This window comes from Dreissena polymorpha, chromosome 3 (genome assembly GCF_020536995.1).
Source record: "Dreissena polymorpha isolate Duluth1 chromosome 3, UMN_Dpol_1.0, whole genome shotgun sequence".
In the NCBI taxonomy this organism is placed as follows: Eukaryota; Metazoa; Mollusca; class Bivalvia; order Myida; family Dreissenidae; genus Dreissena; species Dreissena polymorpha.
Window position 1 is genome coordinate 57,232,187 of NC_068357.1, and position 24,520 is coordinate 57,256,706.

General features: G+C 34.4%; 2 protein-coding genes across 3 annotated transcripts in view; both read right to left on the reverse strand.

The window, feature by feature from the left end:
• The window catches only part of LOC127874278 (uncharacterized), an 83,344-nt gene extending 65,046 nt beyond the window's left edge, over positions 1-18,298 (reverse strand). Inside the window, exon 1 of the mRNA XM_052418517.1 lies at positions 18,225-18,298. The gene's annotated coding sequence lies outside the window, so the exon portion shown is untranslated. The remainder of the gene's footprint in view (positions 1-18,224) is intronic.
• Positions 8,047-24,520, reverse strand: part of LOC127874270 (solute carrier family 2, facilitated glucose transporter member 1-like) — a 104,738-nt gene continuing 88,264 nt past the window's right edge. Inside the window, exons 12-13 of one of the 2 annotated variants that reach the window (XM_052418495.1) lie at positions 9,417-9,544; positions 8,047-8,337 (exon numbers count right to left, since the gene is read on the reverse strand). In XM_052418495.1, coding sequence (XP_052274455.1) covers positions 8,131-8,337; positions 9,417-9,544 — 335 coding nt within the window. In that variant the 3' untranslated portion in view covers positions 8,047-8,130. The remainder of the gene's footprint in view (positions 8,338-9,416; positions 9,545-24,520) is intronic. The other variant, XM_052418494.1, reaches the window with a different exon arrangement.

Genomic DNA, 24,520 nt, shown 5'->3' on the forward strand with positions numbered 1-24,520 from the left:
ATGGGTACCGTTACAGGTACAGACATGATTAAAATCACAGATGAGGCCCACACTGCCAGTACACTCAGTTGTGGAGATACAGGAGTCGCTATATCCAGCTGCATCACATTTGGAAACCATGCACACGCACGCATAAACCTGAAAAAAGCACTTTTATTGGAAACTGTGTCGTCTTTTGTTTAAATATTTCAAAACTCGTTTCTGTAACACGCCTAGAGAAGTCTGAGTTGATCAGCAATGTTTTTTTGCACATATTTTTTTTATTTTATCAAAGTCAAAACACGCCATTATATCTTAACACAGATCTACGGCATACATACATAATGTTGTTTCTACGACTCCGAAGAAAACACCACAATTGTTTAATTTTTACACTTTTAAATAACAAGTCAGCATATAACATCCATAAACACTTATTAACACAAATGAACCATGTATGTAACGTTTCTTGGAGAATTATTTCAAGACAGGTTATTTTTGATTACATAAAATGATAACACTAGTGCTGATACAACTTGTAATGTAAGACACTTTGCGTCATACTTACCATAAAACAAACAAGAACGTGTTCTTTCCAGATCATTTTCACACGAGGGCCCCACAATGAAGACAACACAGCTCAATATCCGCAAGAATAAGCAACTATTTAGATAAACAAACTAAACTTTAAATTATTGCAACGACAAACAAGGAAACACCCATACTATTTCGACCGCTCGATTAAACTTAGTTGATAGATCGCATTGCATCAGACGGCCACACTTCAACAAGCACGCTGAAGTAATGAATACATTTTCTCCATATATATACTCATAACCATCAAGGCTTAACTTCCTAGTGCATTACACCAAGGCGGTTTTATTTTCTAACCCAAAGATTTTTAAAGAAATGATAATATATAAAACAAAAATGTTAATTATTAAATACTAAATACTATTTCATTTCGTATTAGCCATCAGCTACTTTATGTTATGCTTTGAAAAAACACAACTTTTAATTAACAACCAAACAAATGTAAGCAAATTAGCAGTTTTTTCTCGGAGTTCGTAATGTGGAATCAGCTCTGAGAACTACAACGAATACTTTCGGATTTTTTATCCATTTAGTGTTTCAAAATTAATTTAGGGTTATCAAAGGAATTTATCTTTGAGTTGGCCGTTGGTGGTTGTCCATGAACATGTTAAATATTTCGATGTCTTGGCATACACATAAGCCAGATATTCAGGTGGTTTGAAAAATGTTTTCTAAGGACCGTCCTTAAAGCAATCCTCTAAAGGTTTGCCAAACAAGCGGTTTCGGAGAAGACGTTGTGTAAAAAACTGTTTACGCCGTGTGTGTGAGTAGAATTTTTAACTTAAAATATTTTCGTGCTCAGGTCAACTGACGCGTGATGATATTAACATATTATAATTACTTTTCATTATGGAACTTCTGGTACCAATTTACCGCAAGCTGTTGTGATAAGCTTTCAGTACGTGCCATTATAGGTTTGCAGATGATCGTGTAACTTTATAAATTATACAAGTATTTTATTTTGTTATACACCGAAACAAGTACAATATTTGTATTGAGTAACCATTAGATTCAAATTAAAGCATTAAAGCATTGATTTTCAAATATTTAATTGCAGAATTAATTTAAGAAAGCAGGGTAATGCATAGGAACGAACATAAGTTTTAGGGCAAATGTGTTGTATTACTATTTTTAGCTTTAGCGTTAATGCAACTTTTGGGCATACTATAAATATATAACGTGACTTGCAGTTAACGCAATAGGTTTCATCTCTTATTAAATAATTGCTGTATCTCTCTTCGTTGTATCTTTAAGTTTGAACTCTAGGTAATCATTTGGGGGAAAATATTATTTTGGTATCAGGGCGGAATCTTTTTGTTATATTTTACTTAATGTTTTAAGTTCTATACAAAATTCAATTCGTTGCATCACGTGTTTGGTGACGTTTTAAATGTTTTGTTTTCAGTTATTGTTTCTTACGTACAAAGAAATCATTGGAATTAAAACAAATAAAATTAAAAAATCATTTATGAATTACTTACAGCACATTGTGTTACAATCATATCTAAATACGTTATTCGAATACATGTTCGAGTCTAAAAACATTGGTCATTCTTAGTATATTTGTGTTGTCTTATAAATTCTAGTGAAGTTGTTACTGTCTAAGCCACCTATCTTCTCCTGTGGTCTTGTCTGGCCAACCAGCTTCCTCTAAGCCTGTCGATTTTGGGCGACTGTCTCCAACTGCATTCACGTCTTGCCAATCTGCTTGGCGTTTGTATTTCATTCGGTTCAGCAGGATGCGACTAAAACAGTTCATGTGATGTACAACAACGTGATTGCTCGGTGGTTGGAGCTCGAACTGAAGTCACCAGCCTTGGGGAGCTTGATTGTGTATCCCTCTTTCCATTCTGTTGAATTTTGTGCTTCATCTCATATCTTGCTGAAGAGCGGGTATAGTAGCTCCACACTGGTCTCGACGTCAGTCTTAAGCGCTTCTGCTGGTTAGCTGTCCGGTACTGCAGATTTGCCGTTCTTCTATTCATTCCATTGCTTTAAGCTGGGGGTATTCTTGGTAGGTTGGCAGGAGCTTGCCGGTCGAGTACCTTATGTAAAAGAAGTGTCCAACTCTTCTTTTGCCCTTCGTCATCTGCAAAAACTCCTCCCATGTTGTCCCTTACTAGCCTCTCTAGCTTGTCAAACTTTCCTGCTAATCTCCTTGTGATGGAGTAATTGTAATTAGTTCTGTTATGGTATATGCTACCTCTCCGCCTCTGTTGCAGGCGTCTCAAGGTCATTCCGCTGTTCTGCTCTTATACTTCGCTTGACGCTCCTATTTTCTTTTGTGTACTCTTCTTGTTCTTGCAGTGTTGCGGCCAGTGTTCTGCTGATGTTGAAACGTGCTGTCTTTGCTCTTCTATCTTCAATGTTCTGGTGTGCATCTGCTGATATCAAATCCTTATGGATGTGCGAATATGAGCCCAGTATTGGCATGTAAAGTCATCACTCTTTTTGCTTTCTGCCACTTATGCTATTTTATCGCTTTCCTTGAACTTGTTGGAGAGAGTGATTGGGACTTTGTCTTGCTTGTATGCGCGTCCTTCAGCTTAGTGTAGTTGGAACGCTTGCGTTCGCTGCCCGCTCTCCCCCCCCCATCCGCTGCCTAATTCTTCGTTAGCTTAAGTTTCAATTGGGCGACAAGGAGACGATGGTCAACATCTGGACCTCACTTGACAAGTTTAACGAACCTTCTTTGCTATGCAAAATGGTCACTAAAGTTCTCCAGTGACAGGTCTGGTGACACACAATTTGTCTTGTCTATCCATCCGTGATGGGAGCCACTTCCTACGATGAAAAGATTCATTGTGGCGCAAATATCGAAAACATCTCTCAACCTCGTTCATCTCGCCTAACCCTTGCTTCCCCATAATCCCCTCATATCATCAGTTGTCACTGTCGATATTTACGTTGAATTAGAATGATTATGTTAATATTTGGTCGGTTTTGTATGAACACTAACAGTTTGTTGTAAACGTTGTCCTTCTCGTCCGTCCTCTTCACTGTCGTTCGTCGGGCGTAGCACTGTATTTTGTCTACGTTGATCCTCTTAACGTAGTGTATTGGAAGAGGTTGTCGTGATCCGGGGCTGCGTGCGCCTCTCATCCGATGATTGCCCTCTGTGCCGACTTTAAAAGCATCATAGTTTCTCCTGATTGTGTGCTGCATTATCCCGCTCATGCCGTGATAACAACAGTATCTCACCGGAAATCAGTCGCGTCTTTCCAGAGCCAGTTCACCTTGATTGACTAACACTGAGGGTGAAATTCCTAATTTCTGCGGCCACTTGTACTGTCTTCTCTGTCTCGTTCATTGTTCGGATATTCCACGAAGCGATGGTGGTTGTGGTTGTGGTCCAGGTGGACATGCTGGTCTTCGGTATAAAGGCTTCTAGTTGATGCTGGCTTTAACCGTCCGGCGTCATACGTTTACGCCACTTCTTTCCCATACTTTATCACGTTTAATATGCATAAATAAGTCGGTGTTCTTCCTTGGGACGATTATGATTTTGACCTTGAGATTCTTAAGATCAACTAAACAGACGACGTTAATACTTCGGGCTTGTGTATTTAATATTTGAAACGGCGATAATGCGTAACAAAACTCCGATTCGTACTTTTTACATATTTTTTAACAAAACGTAGTTGAACCGACCTACGAACCCCGACTGTTTTTGGCGATGTAAATGGAAACCAATAACATTTCTTTTTTGGCCTCAGCGACGAAAAGATATTAGAATGGAGCCAAACCTTGTATTTACGTACGATCTTCGTTATGACTTTTTAACTATTTGTTTAACGGCATTTCAACTAAAGCATTTAAATACAAGTTAACCATGTGCCCTAGTGCGCCTGTCATAGAACCGACGGAATTTAACTTACGAAACATAAATTTTGATTGCTAAGCAAATTCTTGTGAGAAAGTTTTGCCAATTAAAAATGATTTCAACATATAAAATATATGTTTATAGTCATACGATTGTCGTCTCTTTAGCAAAACATTATCCTGTCAATAATTCATACATCATAGAGTTCAAAGAAAGTTTCAAATTACAGCTCCTAATATACAATGTTCAATGGTTGAAAGGTAAATAACGTTTCAAGTTTAACCGGTCGTGTTGTTGTACTATGTGTATCACTAAGTGATTTTCGGAAAAATGTTAATATAAATGAAGTAATGGAAATACTAAATTTGAGTTATTCAATAAACTTAGAAACACACGAAGCTCACAATATAATATTGCCTCTACAGTATGTTTGTTTTTTCTATGTTTCTGAAGTAATTATGATATCAACAAAAACACGTTATATATTTTTTGTATTTTATTTTTTGAAAACAATACTACAGGGTAACACACGTGAAAAGACTTCCACATTTGCAGATGATTGATTTACACACACGAATGCTATATTACACATCATGTATTCTAGCGCCCATATATACATAGGTAGAGTAATCGTGTTTAACAGCGTTCAGAACCTTAAAGTAACCGTACAATTATACAGTACACTAAGCGTTGACCTAAAAAATAAGTTAATTTCAGAAACGTCAAATAATTTGAAACAGCTGTATCACAATTGTTCATTTATAACTTTAGTTTTGTCTTCAGCAAAAAATGATGCCGTAACTTATATTTGTCGTACGATCTATGATAAGAATAAGACACATTTCAATACTTGGCTTTAACAAAAAGTAAAAAGACTTGACATTCTTCAAGAATCTTGTTTTACTGTTTAGTGTCCATTTATGAACTTGAGCTGCGATTCGATATGTTCCTAAAAGTGAATTACACAATACGATACACATTTACATTTAAACATATTTTGAACATTTTTAAAGGATTACAAAATATAATGGAAAAGAATATTTACAATGTATATAAGACATTGTCTGGCGTTCTAATCCTATTCAAACATGTTCATTGTATAAATGTTACATGTTATTCTATGTAAAGAAATGTGTTTGGTTTGAAATTAATATGTTTAAACTAGACAAATGGAAAAAGGGTAAACACAATCAATTCATAAAATCATAATAACATCTTCTATATTATAATACTTTATCTTGTGTTATTTTTCAAAATACAGGAAACATATCTATGTGTTCAAATGCAGGTTTATACGAAATAAAATTTACATATACACTTTTATTCTTATGTTTATTTTTCTAACATTTAACCAAGTTATTACACAAATACGCACATGAAATATGAATTAATGTTAAAACAAATTAACTTATTTGTAAAGTCTGAGCAACATAATATAGCTGCCTGGACATTGGCTAAAAAGTTACAATAATACAGTAAAACAGTAAGAAAACATAATTATTAAATTAGAAAGTTACAACGATATATTAAAACTATGTATTGTAAAATAATTGTGTTAAATGTAAAAATTTCAGACCTAAAAACATCGTGCTCTTTGAGGAAACAATTGAAAAACAGAAGTACAAGTAAAACCAGAATAAGCATAACTAAACTCATAAAGACGTTACAATACATTTGTTTCATGTTATTTGCAAAGACTTCTCTTTAACCCATTTATGCCTAGTGTCTAGAAAAAAGGCCTTGGCAAACAGCGAAGACCCAGATGAGATGCCGCATGATGCGGCGTCTCATCAGGGTCTGCGCTGTTTGCTTAAAGGAATTTCTGTAAGAAATATTATAAATATAGAAATAAATATACTAGACATCCCTAATTTTTGAAATAAATTGGTCCAATTAATAACGATGGGAGAGTCCACTTGGCACAAATGGGTTAATATGTGGCTATCAAACAATCGGTAATCTTGGAAGATTGTTACACTGGTTGAACATTAAAAAAACGTTACATCTTGAAACAAGGTTTTAAGCAACTGTGCTGTAATCACAAAATATAACTCACTTAGAATTCATGTAAATAATCCGAAAAAATATAACGTTTGACAATTTCGTAAACTAGTCTAATATCTCAATAATAGTCATGCGCTTAATGTTACTCATAAATGAGGTCAGTGTATAGCACCTTGGTCAAACAAATAAAATGCATTCGCTCAAAGTGCTAACGCAATAAATAAACTAATGAAAATGAGTGTGTAATGCTATTCCACTTGTTATATGATTCAAATTCTCATTTTGTGATTTCCACATTCTTGAGAACACCGGTTATAATGTACACAAAGCTTAAAACCCACAATTTAGACAGAAACAAGAGATGTGTTTGTCAGAAACACAATGCCCCCTATTGCGCCGCTTTGAAGCCATATATATGACCTTTGACCTGAAAGGATGACCTTGACCTTTCACCACTCAAAATGTGCAGCTCCATGAGATACACATGCATGCCAAATATCAAGTTGCTATCTTCAATAATGCAAAAAATATTGCAAAACTTTAACCAAGGTTAAAGTTTTGGGACACACACAATGAATGACAGACAGGCCAAAATCAATAAGCCCTCGATCTTTCGATCTGGGGGCATACAAATATTTTATTTCACAGAAAGCCGCACAGTACAAAATACACAAATCACTAACTGACACACTTACAGATGAAATGATGAATCCCAATTTAAGATTCATATCTCGTAATCTACAAGGAAATATGTTAATTTCAAAATCATGAGATTCGATTCCGTTTTTTAGAAATAAATATACGAGATTCAACCCAAACTGTGTGCATGAATAACATACATTCACGTTTTGCTTATTTACAGATCTTGATTAATATACGACATAAGACTAAATAAACCCCAGCATTATTATCGGGAGAAAAAATCTTGCTGGCATAATTTGCCTTTTATTTGTTATTTTATGTGTGTTCTTCTTTATGATGGTTAACCATAGAGTTTGATTATATTGAAAGTTTTTTTAGAATTTGATGGAATAATAATTAACACAAAAGAATAACGACATTTAAGTTACTACATCTATAGTTTCACATAACCCTTAATAATTATAACAATATCCGACAACATTTTAACATTCCGAGAAAAGCAACACTTAATTATCCCTCCTCTCACGAACCACTTGCCCACTAACCCAAGCAACCCTGCAACACTGAATCATACCGTTTGATATCATTTGATTTTCAAATAGTATTGCATTCAGGACGAATGTTTGAAACGCTATGCACATCTGTACACTTTTCATTCTTTCGGGGAGCGATAGCTGGAGAAGCAAGAGAGTCATTATGACATTTACCCATTAGCCCTTCATAATACACTAACATTGCCTACTCGGTCAGATTCAAATATCGCTCGGTTCAGACAAGGTTCCAAAGCGTACCTGCATACTATAAGGACCCAAATTGGCATGTATTTAATGACCTAACATACGCTGGTGAACTTGGTTATATTCTGCACATAATTATGAATATATCATGCTATTACTTTTATAGAGCTGTACTTTGTTTAAGTCAAGTAACACAATGAGAAATAAAGTTATAATAAATCTATTAGAATGGTGTTACGAAATCCAACCGATTAATAACATAATACAATCACCCCTATTAAAAATAAATCTTATTAAAAGGAAATATTTTATGGACCGTCTAAAAGTTTACACCCTAGTTTATAGCTAACGTTAAACCCGTTGACCGCCTCCCATTGGCTGCAACTCCTCGCCATCTTGTCCGTGTCTGGCTCCCCGCCTGGCTCGCCCAAAGGCGATAGAGGCCGCGATCTCGTCGAACGTTCTGTTCTTGGTTTCTGGCACGAAGATGACGATGAAGATGATGGCAGCCACAAGAATAACGATGAAGATGAGATACGTGTAGGACTCGATCGCTTTCTGGAATTGTTGTGTTTGAAATTACAATTTAATTTGACTGTTTTTTATTTTTAAACCGGGAATTAATTGATTCCGATACAACTGTGTCATTTTCCTGACATAAGACAATTACACAATATTGTAAATCAGTGCTCTACATAATCAATATATGTGATGAAAATATTGCTTAAATAAGTATCGGTTAGTTCAAGCACAATCTTGATATATGTGTTTTCATCATGCAAAATTTGTGACAAGAGCACCGCATAACGGGTGCCAACGCTAGGCTGCGGGTGCCTTTTTTAATAAATGAAAGCTTGTCAGAATATTTTTTTTAGAGGTCAGTGTCCTTGACCTTTGACCTAGTGATCCCTAAATAGGTGTGGCGTGTAGAAATCATCAAGGTGCATCCACATATGAAGTTTCACAGTTGTCGGTGAAAGCACTTTGATTTTAGAGCCAATGTAAAGGTTTTAGCACGACGACGGCGGACGGCTGACGGCGGACGGTGAGCTGGCTATGACAATACCTCGGGTTTTCTCCGAAAACAGCCGAGCTAAAATTGACAAATTGCTCAAAAAGATGTTGACCAAAAATTAAAATTAACTGTATTTAAATTAAATTACCATTATGAAACAGTTATAGGTGTAGATTTTAGGTATTATACAACAAATAATAACATAGTAATATATGGTAGGAGAAATGGTAATATAAGAGAAATGTAATGATGACGATTCATTCACCATTGCATTATAGAAACGGAAGATCAACGTGTGGATCCAGTTTAACACAATTATTTGTAAACAACTATAATGACGCAAATACCCGAATAAAATGGGAGGTTTACACGTGGATTAAATTGCAGATCCAGGTTAATGCAATTATTTATAATTAACTATATGACCCCGCAATTACCTGAATGCAACGGAAGGTAACCTTGCGGATTAAGTTGCCGATCCAGTTTAACGAAATTTTTTATAATGAAATGTATTACCAGGCGATTTGCTGAATAAAGCAGACAGCCATCATGACGATGAAGTGAAAAGCAATATGTTATAACGAACTACATAATTAAAGGGATAATTGACATTGACAATTACTTGAATGAAACGGAAGGTCAACATGAGGATGAAGTTACAGATCCAGTTGAAGGCGAGGGCGAGACTCATGGCGGCGGCGCGGGGCTCTTGACGGAAGATTTCACCGCAGACGATGAACGGTATGGGGCCTGTGGAAGCACAAAAAAATAAAATTAAGAAACAAATATATCACGTCATAAGCCGTGCATTGTCGAAATTGTGAAAAGAGAAATTGATGATGCTTTATTTCAGCATTTTCGGGGAAATAATTCACGCTTCATTTTTTTACAATAACATTAGTCAAATTTACAACATCATATTGGGTCAAATGTTTGAAACTTATTAATGTTTTTAATTTTTCATATTAAAATTATATTAAATTTTGTTTCTCTCTTACAGGGCGAATTTGGCATTAATGTTCCCATTTCAGTCTATTCAAAAGCATCAAACTTTGTTTTACAAATATGCACGTTTAGAACTACGACGTACCCAATCCAACTGCAAATCCGATGATGTAAGACATCATGACGATAATACAAACAATTCCAAGAGTGGTCTGAGAGGACTGGAAACAGAAAAGTAGCCAATGAGAAAACAGTTTACTAGTCTTGCTTTGTAAAAACTGGTCTAAATGGATGTGCGTAAAGTGTCGAACCAATTTACCCTTTGCACAGGCTAATTAGATACGAGATTTTCCGCCTTCACTATATTTTCGTTTAGAAGAGACTTCATATAAAAGAAAACTTTCGTGAAAAAGAAAATGTCGTCACTGCCTAGACTGTGAGACGACACTTTACCCACACGCATTAAATTCTGTTGTCCCAGAACGCGACTCAATACACCTTGATCACTTCATTAATTCAAAAGTATATTAGACGTTGTGTTTCACGATCAAATATTATAGTAATATCAAATACAAAATGGTGATCCTAGAAGATGAACTAAATGATCGCATGAAGTACATGCAAAATGCAATTGGGTAATAAACCGCTCTAAACAGTATTCCCTTGTAATGTGCATGCCACCAATTTGAAGCTTAATAAATAAGAATTCATGTGAATCATTAGATTGCCTTCCACGGTGTTCATACTACGTGACGTACCTGATAGTTTCCGGACTGACAAGATTTTCATCATTTTGACAATAAAATCTGATATAATATATATATATATATATATATATATATATATATATATATATATATATATATATATATATATATATATATATATATATATATATATATATATATATATATATATATATATATATATATATACAAGGTAGGTATCTCTTGACACAGGAAAATCACCTACATCAACATTTTTAAGCCATTAAGTGCCTAAATGGCGGTCGATTTGCGGAAGCTATGTACCATTTTGTTTAGAAAGGTTGCCTCGTGACGAAAAATGACCACGAACGGGTTCTTGCCAACATAAACTACAAAGAAACACTTTTCGAACTCGTAGAAATGCTAGGTCGGCTCTCGTCTGACCGAACGTTCAGTGCCGATTTTTACAAGAGTAAAGGTATTGAAATACCCCAGCTACCGAACATAATCCGCATTTATAAGTACAATAAACAAATAGGATTTTTACAACTAACAACACAGATTTGTCCTGTTTGCGTTTAACGTGATCACTCGTGAAAGTATTATTTTCTATGATCACTCGTGAATTAAAATCGATAATCAACCGATTTCAACAAAAATCCTATAAATGTTTTAAGACGACATTTCTCATAATGTTTATAGCTGTACTCATGATCTGTATAGCACTAGCTATCTAATCCATATGTTCATGCATCGCTGACTCCTTTTATTTACTAAATGTCCGTCCAATAAAAAGAGCCACGCTCCGGGAGACGGGGCTTTGAGCATGTGCGTAAAGTGTCGTCCGTGATTGGCCTGTGCAGTCCACACAGGCTAATAAGGGACGACACTCCGTCTAAACTGGATTGTTTAAAATGTCTTGTAAAGAAAACACTCCATAATAGAGTGTCGTCCCTGATTCGCATCTGCGATGGCACAGGCTAATATTGACGACAATACATGTATACGCACATGCATTTAGCCCATCTTTTCCAAGGCTCATATAAGTCTATCGCTTAGGCTACTCGGCCATCCGTGCTCATACCAGCAGTGATGTATTTTATACTTAATTTAAGCAATCCTCGTAGTATCGCAAAACATAACGACAACAACACAACTCTCCAAATTATTAAATCGTTTCGCATTGCAATGCTTTATAATTTTCAGGTTTTTAAATCGTCAAAAGATGCATATAATGCATATTAAAGAGCATGGTAAATGTTCTGTATAACTGTTTTCTCACAAATATCATAATTAAAACGAAAATTTGCGAATCTCAAACATTTTTTTAATTTTGTAAATTTACCAAAACGTGAAAAGGCCCCTTTAACTCGCATATTTGAAACTTAAGTTCCTTCAAAACTAATAATAATATATTTTAGATATTATAAAAGCTAGATTGGATGAATCATTGTATTTTTACATTTTGAACGACAATGCCATTCGAAAGACCCCTTAGTTTCTCTTATTGTGCATGCTCATTAGCAATAGAGAAACAGTGACCTTCTCCGGAACCCGGAAGAAAGATGTATGCAATACATGGCTGATGCCGAGTTGCGCATGCGTGCTTTTTTCTAAATTAGGTGTCCATGACATTGATGTGATATGAAGCGAATCGTCTTAAGCATAACGATGATTTATAACTTGACATTAGAGCTATTCATTTTGCTCAAACGGAATTTAAAGTGATTTAAACTCGACTGCGGCGAAAGTTAATTTTAAGGATAAACAGATATGACTTGGTTTTCGGTATTTGTTGTGGCGGGCGATGGAAATCCGATGTACGTGTAACCCAGACCACACTTCTGTTTTCAGCATTTCGACATTTGAAGTGTGCCATCAACCATTTTGTCAACATTATATGTAAACTGTCATCCTTACTCATAGAAATATATCATTAACAAAAAATACATGAAATTATTTGCATATTTTAGATTAACCCGATTACACTCAAACGAAACACGAAAACACCATAAAAAATGAAATTGTCGTCTCTGGTCAGCTTGTGCGGCCTGCACATACTAATCTGGAACGACACTTAACGCACATGTATTTCGACCCGTTTTACCAGAGCGAGGCTCAAATGTAGAAGTTTTTACAGTTTGTTCATGTCCCCCACCGCCATTCACAAACATACCAAGAGGAATACGGGACATATCTGCACAATATGTGTAAACAAAACACCCGTCACATGCCTCAAGCTTGCAACATACAAAAAGTGTCAAAGAACCTGCCCCGATGTATATTCACTCATCCCCAGAAATACATCTTTAATTGTTGGGCCTTACCTCAAAATATGTTGTCCTTTCTAATTTTAACGTGGGGTGTTTAAAACTAGTGTGTACACGGTGTACAATGCGGAATAATCTGTTTTGGAAAGCGTTTATATTTGTTTTATGTAATATGACTGTGGTAAGTGAGTTATTGTTTTCCTTTTTTGTAGAATAGAATACAATGCACACTTTCGATTTTAAGTGGTATGCTTCTTGGCTACTTAATTCAAATATATTGAGTAGATGAGTTTTTTGCGTATCGCAATGAATTCAATGCTGTTGAATGAAACATCAATACACGCATGGTGTTATTTACTTTGTATCTAAGATTTAAATTTCAACGGTTAATATTCGAATTACAATTATATCATTTACCGGTAATATATCTGAAGAAATAGATCGTCTTGCAAATTCAAACTTGCGGCTATTCATTACCTCTTCACTTCTCCAGCAATAAGCTTGACAATAGTTTTATGAGTCTCGCTTTGGGAAAACAGGTCTTAAGTCATGTTCATAAAGTGTCGTCCCAGATTAGCCCGTGTAGTTCGCACAGGTTAATCAGAGACGACACTTTCGGCCTAGACTATATTTTCTTTTCGATTAGACTTCCTTTCATCGATTTTTTTCCCATAAAATCAGGTTTTCTTAGATTGAGACTCGATTGTGCTGTCGCCTACGAACATTCATTAAGCCCCGTTTTCCAAAACGAGACTCCTTTTATTCGCTAATTGCTACCTGAATGCTTTGCTGTAATGCGACAAAACACATTTATGTATTGTATCTGTTTGAATTATGCACAAGTGTGCACCATTTAAACCGAATGTTTACACAAATACTTAGCTGTCGAGGTAAAGAACAGTAGATGGGATTGTTGCGTAACAGTTGTGACATGATCATTAAAGAAAATTATTACTTTTCACAAAGACGACCAAACAAGTTGATATAATCTGTCAGAATCGATAGTTTAAATGTTTCCAAACTTCGTGTAAACTTTTTTGTTGATAAATTGGTTACCACGAGTTATTTAAGTCGCCCCCACGACTGTTTTGTTCCAACGTGTAAGTTATGTCTTTCTTCCGAGATATTTATATTGTTACGAAGCCATTACAAAGACTTTGTTTAAGTTCCGATGACTTAGTTACATCATGCACACAACCTAATAAGTCGTGTAAACGAGTTAAAATGTCTTTGGAACAAAATATATTGAAACAAGCACATGTCACATCTGTGCCCTCCTAAATCACGGTTTTCAGAAGATTTGTCTGTGAGTTTTGTTAAATTACCTTGCTTTCGATCTACATTAGTTTATACAACCTATATTATATACCCCATACCGTATCGCAATATATTACCACGCTGTTTTGGACAGTGAAATACAGTTATTTTAGTAGTATTATTATATTAAATTTTAAACACGCGTGCGACCTTCTATTTATACTTTCTATCACACAGTCGGATGTTTTTGCCATCATGGGTAAACCTGCATGAAAGCAGAACAACATGAAATTCACAATGTACGATAACACGCTTTGTATTTGTGTGGTTAGTCTTGGATGAAACATATTAATGAATTATCACAAGCATTACTGCATACGGTTGAGTGATTTGCTTTACAATAAATTTGCATCTACATTTGCTTCAAGCGACATATTAGGGCGTTCTGTAGGTTTGTATTGGTCTGAAAAAATGAGCTTACGTCTCACCTAACTGCAAATGCATAAAATGTTAAGGCAAATATTGTTGCTTTTATGTTATAACGATCACACACGGAATGGTAAAATCACCCATGAAAAACATTTTGAATTTCCATCAAGCATTGTTTTTAAACAAAAATATAATAGTTATATTATGGACATATTATAAAATATGAAATGATATTTGCTTGTGTCTTACTTTTTAATTCCTACCAATTTAAAACAAAGATAGTTTATTACTTGATTGGCTTATCATCAAAGCATGACAGTAGCTTTTTTGGTTTTATTTGTTTAGGGTTTATTTGTTTAAAATGTATTGGTAAAAATAAAAACATCATACTCTTTATCAGGTGAGAAAGTCTTGTCCGTTGGTTTATTTGTTTCATGCAAAGGCCCATTGCCTATACTATACAATAAATTCTTTTCCGCAGCCCAACATTTAACAAAATCATGTCGAAAGCTGTGTTCACAGCCATGTAACGATCAGCGCAAAGCACAGGTTTGGTGTTAAGCCAATATCCAAATACTAAGACACGACTCGGCCCGTGATAAGGAATATACACAAAATGAATGTGATTTAAATAAATATAGGACACGATATAGAATATTATCGACATGAGTTTGGTTTTGTATAAAACACCACCTCATTGTATGCATCATTGTTGAATCTTTTTATTGAGAAAACCCCTTTACCTTTTACTAAATAATTAATTAATTATTGTTATAGAGACTTTGTCACCAATACAATACCAAACTGAAGAATATCGCTGTTCCACAAATTCAAAGAAAGCAAAAGATAATAGGAACACAGATGAAGTTTTAATCTTATATTCTCGGTTATATCTTGCGAATTAAACTATCCCGTTATATTATCCTGCATATAATAAATATACTTTTTGTTTGAAAAGACATCGTGCATTTTTTATCAATTCTTTTACTTAAGAATGAAAGGTATTCATTAGTCTGAAGATAAAATAATATTCTCCAGAATTCTAAAAAGTCTAAGATAGCGGATCGTCAGTGAAATGAACTATAATAATTTGCAGTTTGAAAATGCGCCTCAGAAAAAGATTGTTTGATCGCGAGAGTCCGTTTAACGTTGTTCACAGATGGAGGTAGGTAGACGTTACAGTTGATTCGAGCGCCTCGTTCGGCCTAATTTAATTTTTTCTACCAATGCTGGGACTTCGGGACGCTGAGGAAAAACCCCCTACCCACCCACCGTCCTATTTATTACTCCCGTAATCGAAAGGTTAATATAAGTACCTCCCCCAATAACAACAAGAAAAAACAAACTACAAAATGTCTTTAACTAAACTTTCTCTTCAACTAATCAAGTACGGTTTATTTCCCTTCACGCATCGATTGTTATCTATCCAAACTAGTGATATAAAATTTACAATTTACTCGCGCAGTACATCTCCATGAAAATTTATTAGATAATAAATAAACTAAAGTTACTCATCGTTTGTTGGTCTAAAATTTTTGTCATTTGTTTCCGTTCAGCATGTTAATCTCAAACAGTCCGGAACGCATCCACAGTACACAGGGCATTCGCGCCCTCGAATGGTGTAGCTGACGATATTAGTGGCCACACAGTACGCGTCGTCCGGGCTCGTCCGGGCTCGTCTTGGGACACGTGGGAAGAAGTGCCTCCACGGTGGAGCAACACCAGTGCGTGCAGCCGGACAGACATCCAGTGCCATTCACTTTATCGTACTGGTAAGTCGTCACACAGTCGATGGACGGTTGTGGTAGACATGGGGGCCGACCAGGGCACACATCTAACAGTGGGCAGAAACAGAGAGCTGTTTAAATGACGGCATTATATATAGTTCAATTCACTAGGGATAATAGCAAATACATGTTATAGAATAGATTCAACATGTCCTTAAATGAAGAACAAGTATGGACGACTAATGAAAATTATATTATTTCTGAATTACTATAATTGACTTAATAAATATGCTTCTTCAAAACAAAATATTGCGGTTTTGCCGTATGATGTGGACAATACGTTATACTTTTACAGAAAAAAAAAATATTGTGAAGAAAATAAAGCGATAAAACAGCTGTGCCACCTCACCGATTGGCGGCACTGTTGGCACTGTTGGCAGAACAGTTGTGGGCCTACACCTGCGCCCTGATAATTAAAAAAATTACGATAGATACATACATTATAGTAGCTACACAATTTTAAGATGGATTTTATCATTAACCATTTTCGATTCGGTATTTTTATTTACTTTCAACTTGTTCGTTTTTTCTTTTTCTGTTTGTTCCGAAATTAAATATTTTTAAATGGAATTTAAACAAAAAATGCGGTCGCAAGATGGCATACTTACCAAGTCCTTCCCGTTGTTTATTACCCCCCCCCCCTGTATAAAAAAGACATTTAAATAAACAGTTTAAAGTGAAAACCACATGTTAATACGTAAGCCACTTCTCTTTCTATTAAATTACCTTAATTATATAAAGATAGAGCACACACAAACGAATGTTTAGATCAGTCATATGTAGTGCAAAGGAAAGTAATAAAATATTGTAATATAAAACATGTTGCTTGTATTTCAATTGTACATATATAAATACTAAAATCATGTGAAGGCACTAGATATTTTATTATTTCACAATGAGAACAGCAAATGCTTGTTACATACATGGTAACATATCTTTTTATGAAGAAAACAGTAATTATTATATGGCCCTTTACTTGTTGTATCCGAAAATTAATAACAAAGTTAGTAACACGATTATTGAATCAGTAAATGCAACAAGGAAACATCATGTATGAACTTATATCTGGAAACAGTGTATGGTCACTATTACAACACTAAAATACCGTGAGTGAGTCCGGCGAACAGAGCTATTACAACGACGTATGACAGTAGAAGACGAAGCATTCTGGCGATCAATCCGGCGTTGAAACTGGAGAGACAAATATGACGCCTTCGGATTGTAAAACTACTAAATATTAAAAAAAAAAGGAAAAAAGAAGTCCGAACAAAACAATATCACATATTAGGAAACTATAGTTACCGTTATAATTGCGATTACCTAAATCTAAATAATTTTTTTTTAATTTTCGAGCTATTGTGACGAAATCAAATAAACTAGTATTTGTCGCTCTTGGACAAGGGAATGAAACACACGTGCGTTTTTCAGCAGTCTGAGACAGTACAACACGCGCGCTTACATGTTCTGATGCATGATCATGGCAATACAACACGCAGGGTTAAGACTCTGGATCAGCAAACGCTTTATTGCAACACTAGTTTGTAGATTTCCAAAGATATTCGTTGTATCACGATTGGCACGCTTACGTCCTAGCGGTTTGATGCATACATATGAGAACTTAAAATAGTTGGTTTCTGACCAATTAGAGACGATTTCGAACATTATTTCTTCAAAATATTAATATAAATGTCAAAGATAATGTATCGATACGTTGCAAGAACTTCAAAATATTTCATATAAATGTTGGAGTAACGTGTGCGAACGACTCGTCTAAACGTTTCCGTAAAACTCAGCTGTGCTGTTTTTTTATAACTCGGGTTACCAGAATTTGGTATTTCCATTTGGAAGCTCAGTCAATATAAAATTTATAAAATTATTACCGAAAAGAAAAAGCAATTGATTATATGCGCTGTAAAACTTTAATTAATAAATATGTATATTTTATCTTTAATAAATAACAAACTAGTTATAGTGTAGAACAAAGACCGTGAATTATATTTGTATCGTTGAATAATAATGAAGTCGTGTTACTTACCGGTCCGAGAAGCCTTTTTAATGACTGTTTGAAAAACTAAAACAACCGCTGTGTTTATACTCTCGACCGTGATATATGTAAAGGTCTGTAACATCCTGAAGTGAATCAGTGAAGCTCGCAAACATCACGTTCGCAGTCTTTTTACATTAACTAGTTGTTGTTGAGTTGGTTGATTTATTAGATATTTTATTGTTTTCGGTATATGTCTCTTCTCTTAATGACCCCTTCTTTCAAACACACAAACACAGAACGTGCAATTGATGTAACCGTCGAAATCTTAACAAAGGATATTATGAAGAAACAAACAAATTGTGTTTTTCGATCTTTGTTTAGATCCGGATCATTTTTAAAATATGAAGATGAATGTAACAATATAAAATTATATATATATATATATATATATATATATATATATATATATATATATATATATATATATATATATATATATACTTTCATTAAATTAAATGATTAGTTTATTTGTTCTGGTCTGGGTGTGATGGTTGGTGCAAGAAGCGAATTATGACATCAACAACCACTCGATTAGGAAGAGTTTGTTGAAAAATTGTGTTTCGGCAATAATTACAAAGCAATTTGTTATCTTATATCAATTGGTGTTGTTTATTATGATTAACTTCTTGTTCTGTTCACCTCTACCTCATCTTAAATGTCTCAAATACTAAATTAAAACGCAAACTTTTAATATATTATAAACAATTGAAAATTAACATTCTGTCCATTTATTTATATCAATATGTTTGCTAACTCCGAGTTACTTTGTTATGTTGTCCCTCATGAAATCATACATTTTAATATAGAATTTATTAAAAAGTTTATATCTGAATGCAAATTATTGTCCACTTGGGCTGTTGGTCATTTGGATCTTATTTGAAAGTCATTAACCCCAATCATAAGTGAACTGGTGCATTTTATGCGTTTATATGTTTACTATATGTGTATTGTGACGCTGATGATACCCCATTACCTCTAGCACTGAAACAGTTTATTAAAAAATAATATGAATATTCAATCATATCATAGTGTTTATATCGTTATTAAAGTTGAATTATGTATTTGTGCAGTCGTTAGTTACGGCGTCACAAATATCCCATAACAGGTGTACGGCGGCTAGATGTCGTTAGTTACGGCGTCAAAAATAACCCATAACAGGTGGACGACGGCTCGATAAATAATTTATCTCGCGCCGATCAAATATCGATGGGTAAAACGATCCCATAAAATGATATGAGGCCAACGGTCGTCCGATGAAGGTTTGTTGCCTGTGTACGAAATAGGCTAGTCTAGTTTTGTAGATATAACACCCTCACAAGAGTTTTGCCTTTTGTCATCGATTCATCATGGCATGAAGCATGTATTACGTGAGCGTGGAAATGCAAAATGATGGATAAACGAATAGATTATGTCGATATGCTGTATAAAACGTAGTTTGTTAACGTTCATTAAAGTTTGTTTTTTCTTGCTTAATATTTTTTTGTCATTATTATTTTTTTTTAATTATTATTATTATAATTATGAATAATATCGTTATGATCAATTATGATTTATTATGATTTATGATTAAAAGTATTTTATTATCTCTTCTGTAGGAATTATTAATATATAATCAACATACAAACGCCTTGAGTTTCACCCCCTTACATTTCATTAATAGAAGACAACAAACATATCGACATATCAACAAAAAGTGAAGTAAAATTACAAATACAGTTGAACCTGTATTAAGCAGCCATCTATTGGAAGCAGCAGATCTGACCAATTAATGCAGGTGGCTGCTTAACAGAGGTACATTTGCAGTATATGAGGTCATTTTGGAAATTGTGCTTGCTTATGACATGTGTTTGAAAACATAGCAGGCTACTAACACAGGTTGTACTGTAGTCATTTAAAACGTATGCATTCTCAAAGATTAGAACGTCTAAATGTTCAACTGTGAACATAAAAATGTGTATGGTATCGCCGTATTGTTGTGCAAAATACATATAGTACTCATAAGTATACATCAAAATTAATAAAAAATCAAAGCAGGTAATACAAACAATTGCTTTTCAATGATAATGTTTTCAACAAGTGTACACTCCAAGACAATGCACACTGTTACACACAAATACTGCAACATGCTTAAATTAGCAATAATTTTTACGTTTCATTAATCTGTAAAGGATTTTAAACACACATGTTAGGCATATATTCAATTCACGAAACTAGTTCCATTATAGTTTGCTCATGTGTTCATTTCCAGCATTAGGTAGAATTTTCTCGAGTACACGGTGTAGATGCATATCGGTGGCCTCTGTCAAAATGCTGCCTCTCTGTTCATACACGGCTGCCTCTGTTAAATACAAGAAAATGGATGATCGACATTCACAAAACAGGTAAGGACATATAAAATTAAAACCCGTAAACACATTTGTGCATAAAAAGAGAAGGTCCCTCGCTCGTCATTTGTCTGTTCGTCCGTCCCGTATCAATTCCAGAATCTATTGGAACCGTTTTATTCAACTATAAAACATCCTTAACTACCAAGGGGAGATGCGGATTAAGTATTATCGTTCCGGTTCAAAGATATCTATCTGACGTAATGTACTTTGAATATTTCTGCAATATACATATACATAAACATTCCTCGCCAGTTATGAGAAACAACTTAATGGTTTTTATGGAACTATAAACAGCCTTAAATAAAATATATGATGCGCATTTCTACATGTGTCTCCGGGCAAATGATTTATGTTTGAGTAATTGCTCTTTAAAGATTTCATATTAACAAATAGAAAAGTTCAAGTAGAAATATTAATTCCAAACGAATGCATTCTGATAGATTAACACGTCTGAATGCACTACTGTGATCAAAATAATTGATATGGTACCGCCGTATTGTTGTGTGAATGCATATAGTACTTCATGAATATACACTACATTCAGATAATGTATATTGCCTTCAATGCAGATGTTTCCCACTTAAGTACACTCTAATTAATAATGCACAATTCACACACACAAATACTGCTAAATGCTTGATACTCTTAAGTTCATAGAAATACCCAAAACGTTGATTGGGCAGTGTGTTGTCATAATTACTGATAATAAATTATGATAACAGGCATTACGAGTAGACTGATTTGAAGTACAGCTTTATATATAAAAAAATTGTAATTAAAATTTTCAGCATTCAATACAGTATATTTATTTTCATTGATATTTGTATAAAGTTACGTTTGTTAAATGTGTTAGAAATGACATTTAGCTGCATATGCATTTTGTTTTATAAATTGAAAATTTCAAATGGTTAATAATTATGCCCAAACACATATTTCTAGTTAACAGCATAAACATGTGATGATAAGCTACGTAGTTCACATGGTTTTAAAGTATACAAATATTCGATTAAATATAAATGTAATTATTCGATTTGCAATTTTGGTATTCGATGTCATTTATGCTAAAAATTAATTAACGAAATAAACGTTTCGATGAGTCTGTACGTGTGTACTTTAAGTTTGTTAGGCCCCCCTGCGTAAAAAAGTTGTTAGTTTCAACTAATATCGCCAAAAACAGGATATGTACGTCGGCTTAACGTTTTTATTTGACAAATTTTGTATACTATACACAAGCTATTTCCGACTGAAACTTTGATATTTTGTTATAAAAATCTTCCAAATCTCCTTATCACATCTTCTCCATATACAAAAAATATTCTGAGAATACAAAATCGAAAACAAAGATCTTTTTCTATGAAACGTAAAACACATGAAAAGGTTCCAAAAAATAGGGACGGTCGGGTTTCTTTAAGCTTTTGTGAGGACCGAGCGCAAGTCCAAGCTCTCCTTCCTATTCAGTGTAGACTCACGGAAGTTGAGCTAACGTTTGAAAGATTTTCAGAAACTTTAAATGAAAGATATTTTGATGTCGTATTGTGCTGTGGGGGCGGTGTGGAGTACCCGGAGGAAACCTCACCTGTCCGGTATGATGACCACAAAAAAGCTCACATGCGTCAGGAGCAGGAATCGAATCCAGGTCGCCTAAGTGATTAGCGAGTGTGCATACGAGCGTACCGATAAAACGATACTGATTTATAAATTTTACCCCACGGCATGTTCCGGCTTTCAACGAAGAACGCGATAACATCCGACGAATTTTCTTTTTTGTTTGACACAAGTCTCTGTCATACTTGTTAAGGTTTCTATTTAATGATTGGTTGATTGATATATCGATTGGTTTATAATTAAAAATCAAACGCAGCTACTGAAGATGTAGACTTCTTTTCACCTTTTACGCAAATCTCTACATCGCTTTTGACAGGAAATAAAATAATGATGTACTGTTACTTAAAATAAAATTAAGCATAAAAACCAAACATGCGTGTCATAATTTCGTTTTCGATTGGTGATAATTTATGGCAATAAAGAGGAAGGCTACTCGAAAGTATGATTTTAAATGCCCACATCGTCCAAAGAAACATAAACAAAATGTGCCGATTTCAGTTTACATAACTGGAAATAAACATCAATTTGTAAGACAGAAGAGTGCGACGGTAATGTCGTCAGTGTTTGAATGGCATGTGTTCTAGTGAGTCAATATAATTATCGTATTACTCAGGTACATCTTTTTGAAGAAATTTGTTCAAGGTCCCATTGGCTTTACCGAGAAACATTAACAGCTACTCATTAAGCTATTTCAAGAGAAATGTTTCACCACTAAAGAAGTCCAATGCATTGTTGTCAATACTGAGTGAATTGTACATTATTTCCTCAAAACCCATTCGATGCTGTTATAAATAATTACACAAGGTTTGTTATTGTTGTACCATTGCTCAAAAATAATACTATAAGTGCCATTTGATAGCTTCGCACATTTTCAAATACTGTAAGTAATTGATTTAAAGCGACACAATGCTTTACGCAAGACTACAGACCACAGTTACTTTTTGGAAACGTTTTAGCACATGTATTTAACATGACGTTGGTCTATCTTTATTTTAATGGCTTAAATTTCTAACATTTAGGTTTATTCCTCTTTTCGACTGAATATTAGGCAACATCCCAAACGCGCTTTTAATTACATTGAATTATTGAATAGGAGCTCCAAAATAAAATCAGAGCTAGATAATAATGTTTACAAATATATCATAGCTGTTTATGCTGAGAAGATTTACATATGAATCAAAAACAATCATCACAATTCTGTGCAATTACAATTAGAAACCAGATCATCGGATAGATTTTTCGTTGAGATGCTGCTACGTTTGTTGTAGTTAATATAATGATTGTAATCATTATTCGTATATATTACTTAGACGAGCATAGACATAGGAAAATATGCTCATACGTCGACCTTATACTGGTTTAAAAACAGAACTTCAATTTGAGATTTTGACCACAATTAAACTGCTAACAGGGTGGAAAAATAATGAAAAATAAAGCGCAGTATTATGTACGGTTTTAATTGAAAGTACTTAAATTAAATGTCAAAAGACTTCAGTAGGTCTCAAGGTTTGTACCCTTGTACAAATGCACCATACTATAAAAATGTACGAAAATTAAAAATGCTCTTGATACATCTGCGCCCTAACGCTAGAAATGTATATAAATAGAAGCTGTTTTTTAAATATAAAGAAGTAAAACTCCAGCTGCCCAGGATGTGTCAAACTCTCAACAATTAACATGCTTAGTCCTTTATACATGGCAAGTGACCAATTGCCAAAACAGCACGGCACAATACGAAAGAACACACACAAAAATGCAAACATCATTGAATAAAGCTGGGATCAACGCCTTGGAAAGGTCAATGATAAGCATTGTGATTTAAACAAGTTTGCGGGTACTGGAAACTCTTTGCACAGCGATATTCAAACAACATATTAGTGTAATTAGAAATTTACCTCATATGATCGTAAATAAAAATAAACGGGAACAATAGAGAACGTATGTGTTAAATCGAATTACGATTCAATTAATCAATGTTCAGAAATAATCAGAGCAACAATTACAATGTTACAACTTTGAGACACAATGCAATGTAAGAATTAACAAATATCAATTACTTCTAGTTTAGTTCTGAGCATCTTCGTGCAAGTGCTGGAAGAAGAGAGACGATCTTGTGGGTGTTAATACCCAACCTGTACCGATTGGTTGTGTATGCATATAGAACAGAAGAATTAAAAACAAAAATAATAGAAATATAAAAATATAGCATAAAAATAACTGAATAATGCTATACTTATGTCTTACCAATCAACAGAAATTAACTATAAGGTGTAAGATATGTGATAACCATAT